Below are 17,463 nucleotides of genomic sequence, written 5' to 3' on the forward strand. Positions count from 1 at the left end.
CGAAGACTTTAGGCATCATTAGCTTACCCAAGTTCCTGTACCATGGGTTGTAAGCTAGAGGGTTCTTATGCCTATTATCAAAGAAGAACCCAAAAATTTTAGTTCCATTTGAGTCTGGTAAAATTGCATCTCTACAGAAAGTATATGCGTCCTTCAACTCATGTGAGTTAGCATCTGGTGCATTTGTGGAGCTAGGGAGAAAATACACCTATTCATTTGCATAAGGGCATTGAATTTGAGCTTTTGTTTGTGCTGGACTTTATGGATCTTCTTCGATTTCTACTTGTGAAATCAATGCACCTTCTTCTGCCATTTTTGAATTGAAAATTAGCCTTGCAAAGCCCTGTTACTCTCCTTCTCTCTACAAATTCAAAATTCAAGAATTGTGGCATTAATTTCAGTCTCTACAGTCTTAATTGTTCCTATGAGTTAAAAATGACATTAATTGTATTAAAGCTTCATATGCATGAAATCTTTCAAATTGTTAGACAACACTTTAACTTATAATTTGCGGCATTTGCACTGCTCTGTCATCAATTTTCCCTGTCAACAACTGTACTATTCTTCTTTTTCTGCCTTGAATCTATTTGTCATTTTTAACCACTGCATGACATTTAAATTGGAAAGATGTGATGTTGTGATCAACTACTTCTTAACCCTAGTCACATCCTCATAACTATTAATCTCAACATCTCTCTAACCTTTGTGAAGTTGCGCCTTACTATATCTCATGTTCATCTCTACTTCATAACTCGATCTTGACCATGATTACTATCTGATATGATTTCTTGCCATAGCGCTAGCCTTAACAATCATTAACTATTTGGAGCTTCACAAACCTAAATGTTAATATTTCTTAGAGCCCTGCAAAGTCACGCTCCTAGTTAACCTTTACTTCTCTGCTATTTGTTGCAAACCGTATGATGAGGCTGAGATGGTGCGCTTGACTATGTCTTCTTATTGCGTAACATCACAACCTTATATCTTGACTATTCAATTTACCTTGTGAAGTCACGCTCAACCTTCTTATCGCCAGATCATGACCCTATCTCACTGCTATACTATTGACTTGCAAAGCTACACTTAATTATATTCCATACTTTGATCGTGATATCACTGAGATTAAAAGGTCAAGCTACTTAAGAGAAGAGATGTTGCACTCACCATTTTACCTTATTCATCATGACATCACAACCTTTTCTTTAGGCTATGATACATAACCAGTGATGTTAAAATTTAGTACACTTATAACTTCCTCACCACTTCGCAACTTAAAACTTTAATTGTACATATAATATTGTGAACATACACGGTCACCAAAGAAACTAACCCACATGATTTAACATAAACCATTGTTGACCATTGATTCTTCATTCTTTGCTTCTCAGATTTATTCACGTGGAAACATACCTGTTCATCACTATCCCAATGAAGCTATGCATAACTATCTTGTCACTACCTTGTGACTTAAAATCTTTAGCTTGAACAGACTACAAAGATGTAACGCTCAAACTATTTCATAACCATCACATCATCATGACTAAAGCATAAGCGATGGATAAATCAACAAAGATGTTGTGCTTGATGACATTTATTTACCCCAAATCGCCACTTCACAGCTATCTTGCAACTATCAGACCTGACTGTAGAGAAGTCACGATATTAAAATAGCATAATGGATCGCAACATCAGAACTTTGATCATAACTATCAAACAAATTATCGAGATGTGGTACTCACTGAACTTAATGAATCCATCGCAACATCACAACTTAAGAATGCTTAGGGAACTAGTAGATGAGATGTGCTTAGCTATTGCTAGACTAAATGGTCACCTCATAGCTATTTTATGTCTTTCATGCTTAACTACAGAGAAGTCACAGTGTCCTGACAATTCTATACTTTGCAACTTTGCCACTTAGAAAATGATCATTATGAAGATTGTGGCGATGCAACACTTGTGGTTAAAAATCTATTAGTCACATCTTTGCAACTTGAGTAGATAACTGTCAACAAAGACTAGAGATGTTGCGCTTGACTCCCAATTGTCACTTTGCTATTTGGAAAATATAACCTTATATCGTTTCCAAAGTCACAAATCCTAGAGAGAAATTTTTTAGGCATGAAACGAGATAACTAAAATATTTAAGGACAAAACTAAAGATTCTAAAAACCTAGGGTTTAAAACTTAGGGCAAGGGATAACAATAGGAAAACTAGTACAAACCCTTTGTAAGATAAAATGATGATATCTTCTAGGGATATAGAAAATGTTTTTATAGCCCATTTTAAAATAGGGCTAACAGGACCTTTAGGAGTTCATATGTTGTCATTGAATGGGTCGAAAGGGGTCATAGGGCATACTACAACCCCTTGCAATCCAATCTATGATAGCATATGTCCCTAGGGGTCATATAGCCCCTAAGAGTTCATATGTTGTCATTGAATGGGTTGAAAGGGGCCATAGGATACCCTATGACCCCTTTTGACCCATTCTGTGCTTACATATTTCCCTAGGGTTCATAGGACCCCTACGAGTTCATATGTTGTCATCGAATGGGTTGAAAGGGACCATAGGATGTCATATGACCCCTTTTGACCCATTCTATGATAACATTCATTTGTTCTCATTGAATGGATCAAAAGGAGCATAGGGTATCCTATGGCCCCTATCAACCCATTCTATGATAACATATGTCCCTAGGGATCGTAGGATCCATAATAGTTCATATGTTGTCATCGAATGGGTTGAAAGGGGTTATAGGATATCCTATGACCCCCTTTGACCCACTCTATAATAACATATGTCCATAGTGGTAATAGGGCTCCTAGGGACATTATATTTGTTCAAAGGGTAGAAAGGGGTCATAGGATACCCTATGACCCCTTTCAACCCATTCCATGACAACATAGGACCCCTAGGGACATATTAAATTTTTTGTAATGGGTCGAAAGGGATCATATGGTATCCTATGATGCCTTTCGACTCATTCCATGACAACAAATGATTATTATATTATAATATATACTATAAGCAATACTTTTGGTGGCTTTGATCTTGTGGGGCTAGCCTCTTTGTCGCGTTGTGAAGCGGGTAGGTCGGCTATTTCATACATTGATGTTGCATCGTATGAGGCCGACATTGCCCCAGTTAAACCTTTGGGGGTGCAGGAGACTATTCCTGTTGCTGTTGGCACCCCAATCTACTTGGATCTTAAGGATGGAATTTCTGATGAGATAGCCTCGTTTGTGGATGATTACTCATCCATGGTTGCTATCTTCTGGTTTAAGGGATTTTGGCCCTCTTTGTCAGCTCTGCATGCCTGGATCTCCCCTGAATGGGAACCCCTCATTACGTATGAGGCTCAGATTTTCCTTGTGGCTCAAGGTTTTTTTATTGTGAAGTTCGCATCTATTGATGACAAAAATGCCATTTTGCATTGGATTTTCTCATGGGGGGAGAAGTTCCCCTTGATGACCAAACCCTAGTCTCAAGATTTCGACCCATTGACTGAATTCTTCAATAAAATCCCACTGTGGGTTAGGCTATCAAATCTCCCCCTTCACCTTTGGTTGGATTCTATCCTAGAGGCTGTAGGGATGACTCTTGGGGAATTCTCACTGGTTGATATGGTGTCGCCCAATGTGTTTCAGAGGACGTATGCTCGCATTCTTGTGGAGATTGACGTCTCCAAGGGACTTCTTGAAAATATTAAGCTGGTTTCCTCTTTTGGATCTTGGATTCAAATGCTTAACTATGAGGGCATCCCCTTATGATGTCGAAAATGCCACAAAACTGGACACCTTGTTGCTCGCTATTGTTTTGATATTTCTAGACTGAAGAAGTCTCCCTCTTGGTGGAAAGGGGTTTTAGATGATCACTACAGAGTTTAAAAGGCCTCACCTATTGGGGTTGTTAACTCACCTCTGATTTCTTTGGTGGCTGACTCGACTGGTGATGTTGTTGCCCCAGTTGTGGTCTCGTCTGGTATTGTTGATGCCCCTTCGGTGGTGCCATCTTTTATTCCCCATCCTCTAGTGGTGGAGTCCCCTCCTTCGGTTCCCACCTCGGTTGAGGGCTCCTCTCTTGCAGTTCCTTCTGCTATGGATGTTCCTACCTCATTCCAATATCGTTGGGCTGTAAGGGTTGTGGGGGATGGCTGCGTAGATGATGACTTTGCTTGGTAGAAGGCTACCAGTTTGGTGGAGGATAGATGGACAACCGTCAAGAAGAAAAAGGTCAAGTTCTCCAACCCAACTTTTGACATGGCATTATGTTCTCAAAAGGTGGGACCAAAAGGGAAATCTTGACTCCCTGCCCCGCTTTGGCTCTCCTAGTTTTTTTGGCTTGTTGTCTATTGCTGTGTTTGATGGTTAGGGACTTAATGCTAATCTTTCTTAACCATGGGGTTCCAGGTGCCCGGTCAAAACCTGGTGTAGTGGCTGAGCTGTATTGAGTTATCTTTGTAGCCACCTCGGTCACCTTTTTGGTTGGTGACCTATTTCTCCTTTGGTCCGTTGTTACTATGTAATGGGGTTTCAGGGCCCTTTCAAATCCTATTTCCTTAATAATAAAAATAAAATAAAAAATTAATATAATATAATATAATATTATACAATATATAATTTAATATATCCTATAAACTATATATATAATAATTTGTAATTAAAAAGAAAATTAAAGGACTATAAACTATTCTTGATTTGTCTCCTTTATAACAACTAAAAATGCACATACTTAACCAATGGAATTAAAATTTTATGGATCATGAGGGGGAGAATCTAGACCTTTCATTAAGTTTGAATCAACACCCTCCAATTTCCATTTCAATCCTTTCACTAGTTTGGGTGGCAAAGAATTTGGTATTATATATATTAGATACTCGATATATTGGGTACCTGATACATTGAGGTTTGATCCAAAAATTTGTATAAAACATATCATTGTAGGTATCATCATTTCTATTTTCCTACATCGAGTTAATTTACTTAATTCTGGGTTAATTTTAGTTCAATTCTGCATCCATCAATTACAAGTGCACAACAACTATACCCACTCAAGCTTACTCAAAATATATGTATCAACATAACATGCTTTTAAATTTGGGTTTTCCATGGAGGATGTAGAAACATGAATATATTATATTTGTTCTACTATTTCAAAAAGGATGTTAAGAGTTTTGATACAAAAATGGTGTTGTCAGCCCTGTCTTTGAACCCATGTGTGTAGGAGTTCACTCCATCACAACCACTTTACGAGATCACTTATCCAATTCCTCCAATACCAACATTCAATCTCCCTATTACAAGAGAATTCATATCCATGTCCATTATATATAACATCTATATTGTGCCTCATATCCAAATGAATTTATTAATACCCACTGCATCACCTCCATCTCCTCCTACTGCTACTACTTAATTCTTATGACCTTAGACATGCTAAGAATGCCCTAGCCGATATACAACAAAGAATGGTGTTTGTTTGTTAAGGTTGGGGAATGGAAGGAGGCAGATTAGTTTGGGCTAAGTATGCTAGAACCACAACTCAGAACTGAGCATGCTTGTGGTTTCTAATTTGGATACCACCATCTTCACATAGACTTTAAAATCATGCTTTCAATGACATGGTATGTTTGGGAGACATTTCCTTCATATGTGAAAGTTTAGTAGTAAGTTTGGCTATGGTCATGTTTATCAACTTGTTAATTGAATGATTGCATTTTTCTATTTTTTTTATTACTTCAGAATTACAATTTTTTGAAAAATTGTGAGAGAATTGAAACAACATGGGTTGGATTCAATGTAATTGGTTTGGTTGTTATAGGAGCTATGAAGGAAGTATGAGAATATCTTTTAAATAGTTGGTTCAAGTTTATATAATTCTTGTAAGGCCCCGCTCGAGAACCCAAGAGAAATAACCTAACATGATAATGTACATACATCAACTGAATAGAAGTCTCTAAGATAAGAATAATATTGATAATGGTACAATTGCATCCACAGGCATCCAATAACTGGCAATGTGAGGGGGACCTAAATGGTAAGAGGACACTACTTCCTGACCACATGGTCACCTAGTTAGGCTTCCACTCCTATTGTGCAGGGAAGATAATGTACGATCCACACACAAATAATGAAATCATAAAATAATCCTAGGCAAGGAATCCTTACAACTAAATCTACCTCAAGGGTACACAAACTAATCAAGAAGAAGAGATAATTAAAATCAAAAGACACTCATTGAAATCCAACATCACATACCATTCAACATCCATATACCAAATAAAATATAGTATCAAATCAAGATAAAGTCAATGAAAGGTATCCATCTTAAGTCAAAGGCCACATGTCCAAGAACAATAATCAATAGATAACCGTCATCAATAAAAGTAACTCACCAACAATAAGTTCATCCAACAATAAGTACACCACCAATAAATAAACCATCAAAAGTAACATCCAACAAGTACACCACCAATAACTACACCACACGAGGCAAGTATAAAGAAAACATGAAGGAGACTTAGGCTATATACTATGGAGTGTCATCACATGATCAAACTACTTGAGTTACCCTGGTTTGGTCTCTCACTAGGCCTTGGACCCTCAAGTGTTGAGTTATCCTGGAATAGTCACTCTAGACCTCGGACCCCCAACGTGACATGTGTGAAAATAGAATACCCTCTCATGAAGACAAGAAAAACTAGTCATACCTCTCACTAGGTATCATCCCATTCCCATCCTTAGCCTATACAAGAGCTCAAGGCATGGGTGGGGCAAAATCTCTAACTTATCTTTTTAATGTTTTGAAAATATTTTAATTGCTATGTTATTACTTATTACACAACTTACAATGAGTTACCTTTGCAATCAGTTTGGGCCTTGACCCCCATTGCAAGCCACTCTCGTAGACATGCACCTAGACTACCTTCCTAAAACTCACAAGCCAGAATTGTGTCCTATACCACAAAAGTAATACTGATCAAATTTGGTTCCTTAACAAACAACCAAAAAATAACATTGATTCTCAAAACCCAGGTTCTCATAAATGCTCAATAGCATAAAGCTTATGAAACCTAAATCTTAATTCAAATCATAAAGTACATCATGACATCAAGTCAAATAATCATAAAAGAAATCTCAAAAATGTCTCTGGTGCACATTCTAACTTGGCTAACTAAACAACCCACAAAGAAAATCATCACAAATATAAACATCACATGCTTATAAATATAATATAAGAAAACACATAATTTTCAGCCATATGATTTAGTTCCATAAATTTCTATTGTTTAGTTTGGGTCACAAGGATGTGTTTAGAAATAAAATAAGAAAATACATGTTAATATAAATCGTTATTCTAATATACTTATTTAAATCAATAAGTATTTAAATGTCAGATCTTTTTATTTAGAAAATTTATTATAATCACATGGTTCTAATGACAAATTTAAAGTTGAAATCCTAATGGTTCAATTTTTTGTTTTCTTCCAATTTTCTATAATCAAAATTTTCCTATATTAGAAAGGGTTTTAAAAGAATACAGTCATAATAATTTTCTAGATTTTTCTACAATTTTCCTCAATTAAGTTTTCTTGATCAACAAGTTTTCCTTTTCAAAATTTATAACATAGTTCTTTATCCAAAAATCAATAGAATAAATTTAGAAGCATTATGCAAGCACCTAGAAAGACACAAAGTAGACAAATCTTTCAATAAAATCTTGCAATGGGCTTTTAAATCCAACCTCAAAACCACAACTAAAGTTTGAGATAATTTGTGAATGCATGCAAGTCCAAACCTTCCAAAAGTTTCAAAAATTCTTTTGCTCCAATTCTAAATTTTGCTTCCCAAAACCTGTGTGTCTCTCAAATGAACTACCAACCCCCTTATAAAGAATCATAACCCTAACTAGGGTTTCTATTCTCCAATATTTCAAAAGCCACTAACTTTATTAAATAATAATTACTTTTATTAATTAATCCTTTCATGAACACTTAAAGAACCTTTCCATTAAAATTTTATTTTATTTTATTTTCCTCCACTTTATTAATTAGTGCAAGCACTATTTAAAGCGTACTTTATTATTTAAATTAATAATAATTAAAGCTCATTATTTAAATGCAACTCTAATTTAATTATTATTAATTAAATAATTATAATAAAGCAATATTAAATCTTTAATTTTTAATATTTTAATTCTCTTTTTATCTAACTTCTTAAATAGACTTTTAAATTAAATCTATTAAATTAAAGCACATATTTAATTAGTTTTCAATTAATTAAATATTCTCATATTTCAATATTTTCTTTTTAATCAAATAATATTTAATAATTTTCAAAATTATACGATTAACCCAAATATTATAATTAAATCATTTACCAAATAAATCACATAGTCAAATCCACATAAAAGCAACATTACCAAAACTGACCAAAACTCAAAAATAAACAACACATGCAAAGTTAAACTCATAGGTTTAAAAAGGGTGGAAAGTCAGATAGATGTCCCGCTTCTCAGGAAAGGTAATTGGGCTATGGATGGGATTGGACCTGAGCATTATCTCCCCATTCTTACCATTGAATTATTGTGATAGGGCACGCTCATCCTAGTAATTTAGGGAAGTTGATGCTCAGTACTTGCAAATCGGTATAAAAGATGAGCATGTACATGTACATATATATCTAAGAAAAATAAAAAATGATGGGGAGTGGTACATCGTGTAGATCCTGACTAGCAGGGGACTATGACTCCCTCCACCATATCAGACATTTCAAACATAAATGTAGAATAGACACACACACACACACACACACACACACACACACACACACACACACACACACACACACACACACACACACACACACACACACACAAATATGAAGTAAGTATAATAGTAAATCATAATCATAAATAACACCATATTCTGACATGAATATCTCATCATCGTGAGGACATGATAAACATCTTTCTTAGACACACCATATGGCATCATCATAAAAGTCATTTCATTAACTATCTGAGAGCAATTAAAGCATCATCAATGTATGTATGAAATTGTTAAAACTTGACATAATCAATTACTCAACATATCAAAGGATTGCATTTCAAATATCAAATAAGGGCTAGCACATCTGTAGAAGAGTCATATAGAACTTTAACAACTAGGTCTACAATGATAGCAAAGGAGGATTATAATTCTTCAATGTGAGAGATGCCTATCACGCGTGGGAGGCGCTAGACAAGATGTGAATTGGGTTGATCCAACCCAATGAAAATCCTCTTTAGCCATTTGGTTAACCGAGCGCTACAAGGCACCACTGATTCACATAGTTAGCGATAAAATAAGAATAGGAAAAAAAATAGGTGCTTTAAATTTTACTTGGTTTGGGAAAAGAAAAGACAACACGAGGGAAATGATCTTCAAGTTTCAACTACTTCCTTTTGCCTGCCGATGAGAAAAATATGTGGAAGAGACTCAAGGTTTTGTTGGGTATAAATGGGAATGGGAAAGGAAAGACAACCGCTTCCCTCAGTCCAACGACTGATCCCCAAATAAAATATGGTTGTGAATACCATATAGTTGTGAAGGTGTAGATTAAAGGAGGGAGGAAAAAGGTTTGTACATTTTGCGTATGACAATTCAAGTGACAATTACTATAAGAAAATCTATAATGTAATTTAATATTTATACCATATAATAACTGCATATAGTATATTAAATTTATACTATATAAATTTTACTATATATTATAATAATATTATAATATATCTACTATACACAATAGTATATAATATAATATGTCTTATATACTATATACTATATAATATAATACTATCTTATATAATATAATATAATATAATATACCTTATAAATTATATATATTGAAGGAAAGAGGCCACAACCACTTTACTAACTTGGAAAGCTAATCCTTGATATATCAGGTATTTGATAAATCAAATACCTAATATATTAGATACCCAATAAGGTATGGTAATGGTTTTTTTGCATTCATATTAGGATTGGGGGCAAAAAGTCAACAAGAATTGCAAAACACTTTTGGATAGTATTAGACTAGTCTTTTCTTTTAATCACTAGTTTTTGGCCCGCTATGATCCTGCACATACCCATTTTATGATCACACATCTCTGTTGATTGAACTCTCAGAAAGTAATACTGAAAATATCATTGCTAAATTTGAGATGTTTTGCAAAGCCTCAATCAGTAAAATCTCCATTTCAAAATCCATCATCTTAGGATAGGATGCCCAACCACTTACCTGGTATAGTAAATCTAGCATCTCCTGGAGTGCTCCTAATCACCTTATGAGGTACTTGGGTATTCCATTCTCTATATTTCCAAACCCAAAATCAATGTGGAATTGGATCAAAGAGAAGGTTGAGAAGAGGCTCTTGAAATGGAATAACAACTACTTTCCCTGATAGGAAGACTTCAAGTATCCCAGAAGATTATAATGACCCAGTTCCAATCATTCCAGATGAAGAACAAAATTTTTTGATGCCTTCTTGGAAACTTTGTTTCCCTCTAATATATATGAGTGGGTGAAGGTTCATGACTATTTATTTTGTAATTTTTGGTAATTTATTAATAGTTTAGTTAAAATATAACATAAAATACTTATAATAAATACAAGTATAATAAAAGACTTATATTATATTATTATGCTTAGTATTGATTACACTAATGATATATATGATAATAATAAATTATTTATTAATATGTTTATTTGAATTATGATTACTTATTAACTTGTCATTATTATATTTATTATCATATGTATTATCAGACTTATATAGAATAGTTTATATTAATTGTTTACAATTGATTATAATTATAATGATATTTTATGTTATAGCTTAATATTTAGTTCTGTTATTGATATTACTTATTAATATTTCTTATAATAATTATTAAAAATCTTATGAAAATGGGAACATGACAAAGATCCTATAATCATATACTATTTATTATTCCTTAGCTTGTTTGTTCAACTTATTGACCCAAATTAACTATGTTCATAGAATCATAAGGAATTTCTTATGGACAGATGAGAAGGGTAAGAAAAAGAAACATATACTTAAGTGGGAATTGGTTTTTAGGAGAAAGTAAGTTATAGATCTAGGTTTGAAAGACCTAAGATGACAAGGTATTATACTCATAGCCAGAGCTACTTAAGGAACTGAACATTGGAAGATCCTTGTTCGTAGCAACATTTCTAGGGGTATTCTACACCTGAGAAAATACTATTAAGGATTATACATCCATGATCTCCTCTCTGGTAAGTGGAGAATCTAAGTAGAGGGTTATGTCATTTTCAAGTCAATTTGGAAATAATGGGAACAAGTTAGATTTTGGGTTTCAAAAGCTGGGGTAACAGATAAAAAATTGAAGATATGTGGAGAGAAGTCTCCTTGGTGGAACTTGGAGACAAAAAGGAAACCATTAGCTCTTCTTCAAGGTTGTTCTACTAAGCATTGGTATAAATTTGGTGTCACCAAGTTTAGTGATGTACTCACTAATGACAAGTTGATTGAATGAGAAGACTTAGAAACCAAATACAACTTGCCAACCACTAAAAAATGAACCTTTTTCATACTAAAAGATACTTGGGTGTCCTTAAAAATCCCCTTTTAAGTGATGAATCCATCGAAAAACTTCTCCCATTGAAGTCACTAGACAGTTCCCCTCTATTTAATACTAAACCAAAGTATTTTTACAACTTACTTCCAAACTCCACAGATATTGAAAACATCTTAATATCAAATGGTTTGCCAATCATGATTCCAAATATTGGACCAAGTGCTTCCTTTCCCTTTGGCATCATCCTATTGAGCCCAAATTGAGATGTTTTCTATAGAAAACCTTTCTCCTCAAACTACCCCTTGTCCAATTGGATGACAACCCATACAATTTCTCTATTTGCCAGCAACTTGAATTAAATTTTCATATGTTTTCTAAATGTAACTCTGCCAAGGGTGTCTAGAGTTCTTTTGGAATTGATAGAGGCATTGATATTACTATCTTTCATGCTATTGCTAGTTTTATTTGTGATTTACCCAAACATATTAATCTTTTCTGGTCTATCTTCTCCTCTCAAATGCTTTGGTTCATTTGGTTTCTTAAGAATGAGGGTGTTTTCAAAGGTAGGATTAGGATTCTTACCCAGTCTCTTATATACTATTTACTATATAATATAATATTATCCTATATAATATAATATAATATAATATAATATAATATACCTTATAAATTATATATATATTAAAGGAAAGAGGCCACAACCACTTTTCTCACTTGGGTGGCTAATCCTCCATCTATCAGGTATTCGATATATCAAATACCTGATATATCAGATACCTAATAAGGTGTGGTAATCATTTTTTTGTATTGGTAGTAGGATTAGGGGCAAAAAAGTCAACATGAATTACATAACACTTTTGGACATTTTTAGATTAGTTTTTTTTTTTTTTCACATCACCAATTTCTGGTCCACCATGATCTTGCACACACCCATTTGTTGATGATACCTCTCTGTTGATTGAAATATCAGAAAGTAATACTGAGAATCTCATTGCTAAATTGGAGATGTTTTGCAAAGTCTTGACAAAAAATCTCAATTTCAAAATCCATCATGTTAGGATGGGATACCCAACCACCTACCTGGTATAGTAAATTTGGCATCTTCTAGGGTGGTCCCAATCAGCTTGTAAGGTACTTAGGTATTCCATTATTTGTATCTCCAAACCTAAACTTGATGTGCAACTGGATTGAAGAGAAGATTGAGAAGAAGCTCTTGAAATGGAATAACAACTACTTTCCCTTGCAGGAAGACTTCAAGTATGCCAGAAGATCCTATAATCATATACTATTTTTTATTCCTTCGCTTGGTTTTTCAACTTACCCCAAATCAACTATGTTCATAAAATGATCACAAATTTCTTATGGTTGGATGAGAAGGGTAAGAAAAAGAAACATGCAGTTAAGTGGGAATGGTGTGTTAGGAGAAAGTAAGTTAGAGGTCTATGTTTGAAAGACCTAAGGTGGAAAGGTATTGTACTTGTAGCAAAATGGATAACGAAAGATACTTAAGGAAATGAACATTGGAATATCCTTGTTCGTAGCATCATTTCCAGGGGTGTTTCACACTTGGGAAAATATTGGAAAGGATTACACATCCATGATCTCTTCTATGGTAAGTTTAGAATCAAAGTAGAGGGTTATGTCATTTTCAAGTCAATATGGAAATCTTGGGAACAATTTAGACTTTGGGTCTTAGGTGCTGGGGTAATTGAAAAAAATTCAAGATATGTGGAGAGAAGTCTCCTTGGTGGAACTTGGAGAGAAATATGAAACCATTATCTCTACTTCAAGGTTTTTCTACTAAGCATTGGTACAAATCTGGTATCACCAAATTTAGCGATGTACTCATTAATGAGAAGTTGATTGAATGAGAAGACTTAGATACGAATTGCCAACCACTCAAAAAAGAACCTTGTCCATACTAAAAGATGCATGGGTATCCTTAAAACTCCCCTCTATTTAATACTAAACCAAAGTATGTTTACAACTTACTTCCAAACTCCACAGATATTGAAAACATCTTAATATCAAATGGTTTGCCAATCATGATTCCAAGTATTGGACCAAGTGCTTCCTTTCCCTTTGGCATCACCCCATTTAGCCCAAATTGAGATGTTTTCTATAGAAAACCTTTCTCCTCAAACTACCCCTTGTGCAATTGGATGGTAACCCACACAATTGCTTGTTTTCCAACAACTTGAATTAGTTTTTCATATCTTTTCTAAATGTAACTTCGCCAAGTGTGTTTGGAGTTCTTTTGGAATTGGTATCTATATCTTTCATGCTATTGCTAGTTTTATCCTTGATTTACCCAAACATATTAATCTTTTCTGGTCTATCTTCTCCTCTCAAATGCTTTGGTTCATTTGGCTTCTTAGGAATGAGGATATTTTCAATGGTAGGATTAGGATTATTATTGACTCTTTGCGGAGACTCATCCATCATCACATTTGTATGCAAGTTAGCCTTGAGTTTCAAAGTCAAAGAACAACATTTCCTCAAAGCAATTGGGGACTACACTAATGTTCTTATGGATGCAAATGTTCCATTTGAGATCCAATCAAAAGAAGCAAAAACTTTTAACTATGATTGCACACTCAAGGAAATGCTAGACCAGATAATCCGAAAGAAGAGGATCTCTGAACTAAAAAACCTTACAGGTTTTGGTCAAAATGCAAAGAATTGAACAATTTGTAGAAATGGAAGAGAGAATGGTACTAGAGTGAGAGAGGTACTAATCCCCCTATAGGAGCTACTCAGAATGTGAACATTGGAGTTTCTAGTACAAAACCTAACGATGAAGTAAATGTTGGAACAACTAGCAATAACACACATAAAAGTGAAATTGAAGAGTTATTAAACATGAGATGAAGGTAGAGAAGTGGAATTAGAGAGGTATTCAACATGTTAGTTCCAAATGAAGGTTCAATGAACACGATTGTGGTAATCCCAAAATGCAACAAAGATCAGGGTTGGTAGACCACTGTGTATCCTTGTTAGCACAATTCCCCTATTCACATTGCTCAACAATCCTCATGCTGTGATTAGAAAAGATGGACTGAGGCTCAAATGGGTTGATGCCCCCCTGCCTTTGATAACATGGTTCAAGGAGTAAAGGAGTTTGAACCTTTTTTAATATTCATGGCTAGACTTGAATGAGCTACAGATTTTACCTTTTTGATTTTATCTTTGGTAAATTGTTAGTATTGACGGTGTTCCAACAAACTTAATCTCATATTGTATTAGATTGCTTTAATCCTTATTAATAGAAAACATAATTTAGATAATATTTTAAAAATAATTTTATCATAAGAAATAGAATTTAACATGTATTTTAAATCATTCAAAATATTTTCATTTCGTAGAGTTCAGACCTAAAAATATATTTCTAAGATAATTTTGTAAAAGGTAATGAAAGTCTATATTTTGTCAAAAGTTAAGACTTTGTAATAGATGTCTACATATTTGTAATAGATGTTTACATATAATGTGAAGTTAAAATATATGAAAGGGCCATACAATTTTAGAAATTATGAGAAGTCGAAGATTTTGGTGGAGTTAAAATATAATTTTGAATGGCTCACAACGAGCCTACTAGGGATCAAGTCTTGCTAAAGTACAAGGCTTGAAGACATCGTAAAGGATGAGGCCGGGATTCGAGCCCGAGCAAATTTGGCAGTGTGTATGCTTCTTAGTCCTTTGCTCTTAGCCAAAGAGGTTTTAGGCACGCGTGGGCCCGTATTAGGTACCTAAAATTTGTTTGTGGATGACCTCCATCATATATATATATAATGTTATGTTAGAGATATAAAAGAATACTTTTGTGATAGAATTTTAGATAATATGAGAAGTTAAAGATGGGTGAAGTATTTTGTAAATAAAAGAAATTAATTATTCATATTTGACAATGGATAATGTTAAATTAATAGTGTAAAGTAATTAAATACATATTTAAAAAACAAAAAATTAGATATTTTGAAGAGGAAGGTTTTAAATTTTTTTATTATTCTTTATATAATTAATTTATTATTAGTGTATATATTGTAAACTAATAACGGCAGATATTTGTTTTCAAAGGCGCATTTGATGAGGAAGTTTAATAAGTGTTCTCAGATCTTCAGCTACAAATTTAAATTCAAAGCAACTAATTAAACAGCTGTGCGCAAAGATAAATCCAAACGATGCGCATCCAGGGACTCGAACCCTGGTCAGTACCGTGGGAGGGTACTATGATACCAGATTTTATTAAGTATTCTCTAACGAAACGTGTTTTTAAAAAGATAATAACGCGTTCCAATCTTACAGTCTATGGCATTTTGAACAAATCTGCGCTTTTCTTCCAAAGATCTGTTAATTTTAAAATCAAAGCACTTCTTCCGCCTACTTGCATTTTAAGAGTAATGATGACATCAAAATAAAATAAAAATGAAGCTATTATCCTCACAATCATCCCAAACAAATGCATTTTTACTCCATTAGTCAAGTTTCAAATGACACAGATATTTGAAGATCATTTAATATTTACCTATCAAAACAAAAAAATTATGATCAAGTGATATACATTCTATTTCTAGGTCTACGCAAGTGGATCTAAATGGTATGCTCGTTATTCTTCAAAACCCAACATCATAACAAACATAACCAGACAATATATGCCATTTCCAGAACAAATAAAAACCTTAAAACATTTACATCAGTGCCATTAACATTCTCTTAAAGACATGAAATCCAATGTATGCCAAGATTCTACATATTTTTATTATTAATACAGAGAAGGTCAAATACTTGTATACATCACCAGATCACCAAGTCAAATCAAATCATATTGATTCAAAAAAAATATCCAATAACCTAAAGAACCCAACTCCATGCTTCTCATATATTCAAACACCAAGGCAATGAAACTCCCAACACTCCTCTCACTTGGTGAGCACATAGAGTGCATATATGATACCAGGGAGGTACCCCAATATGGTCAATATCAAGCAGATCCAGAACTCACTCTGCCAAAACCATCAAAAAAACATCACATTAGCAATAAAAAACTACATACTACTCTAGATCTTCTTGTTCAAAAACAACCCATAAACTAGACAAAAATACAAATCTCAAACTTGTACAAAATGGGTCATTAATTGGAATGCTTTTACAAAATGGGTTATTATTTGGAATGCTTTTAGAATAGATTGTGTATGTAGTTTTTTCATGTCAAACTTCATAATCTATCATGGAAATGAAAGAAGACAAATGAAAGATGGGTGATCATCACTTACTTGGCATTCATACTTGAGAAAAACTCCCAATGGTGGAAGCAGAATTGCTATCAAAATATCAATAAAAGTTGCAGTTCCCATGGCACCTCTGCAACAAGGAATGAATGATGATAAAGAGGAAGAGGAGGAGGAGGAGAGAGTATTGGGTGGGAAGAAAAAGAGGTTTGCTTGGATAGTATGGTTGTAAAAGATGAGCCAAATTGAAGTATTATAGAGAGGAGGAGGAGGAGGAAGTATGGAACAAGGCAAGTAGACGTATTATAGAAAAAAGGAAAGAGAGAGGATAGATGGCAAATGGAGGACAGTTAATATGCCACCGCGTCTAAATCAGATTTGCCAGCTCTGTATGTTCCCTTTCATTTTGTCGGTTATGAAAGGGTTGAGGATCGACAAAGTATAAATACGAAGTGATTAAAGCCAAGATATTATGGGAAAAAGAGGGAAAGGTGGCGTCTAAATATCAAGGGGGTTACGTGTCGAATAATAAATATCAGGGCGTGGGGTCAGTTGTAAATAATATCTATAGCTTGGGTCTTTTTCAGAATAAAGACGGAACAACGTAGAGTCCAAGGTAAGAGAGAAA

General features: G+C 34.0%; 1 protein-coding gene across 1 annotated transcript; it reads right to left on the reverse strand.

Moving 5' to 3' along the window:
• Positions 1 to 16,341: 16,341 nt before the first annotated feature.
• Positions 16,342 to 17,059, reverse strand: LOC149532784 (hydrophobic protein RCI2A-like). The gene is made up of 2 exons (XM_089804899.1): positions 16,881 to 17,059; positions 16,342 to 16,610 (listed from the first exon to the last, which is right to left on the reverse strand). Exons 1-2 carry the CDS (start codon positions 16,959 to 16,961, stop codon positions 16,527 to 16,529), a joined length of 165 nt encoding a protein of 54 aa, XP_089661025.1. The 5' UTR covers positions 16,962 to 17,059; the 3' UTR covers positions 16,342 to 16,526.
• Between the last annotated feature and the right edge of the window lie 404 nt (positions 17,060 to 17,463).

Source organism: Cupressus sempervirens, chromosome 10 (assembly GCF_028749045.1).
Source record: "Cupressus sempervirens isolate cs-2001-9-10 chromosome 10, ASM2874904v1, whole genome shotgun sequence".
NCBI classification, from domain to species: Eukaryota; Viridiplantae; Streptophyta; class Pinopsida; order Cupressales; family Cupressaceae; genus Cupressus; species Cupressus sempervirens.

Bases quoted from the DNA above. Each gene is read 5' to 3' on its own strand.
- LOC149532784 (XM_089804899.1), bottom strand. From the start codon at position 16,961: ATGGGAACTGCAACTTTTATTGATATTTTGATAGCAATTCTGCTTCCA. The intron at 16,611-16,880 runs GTAAGTGATGAT...TGGTTTTGGCAG, and splicing joins TTCTCAAGTATGAATGCCAA to AGTGAGTTCTGGATCTGCTT.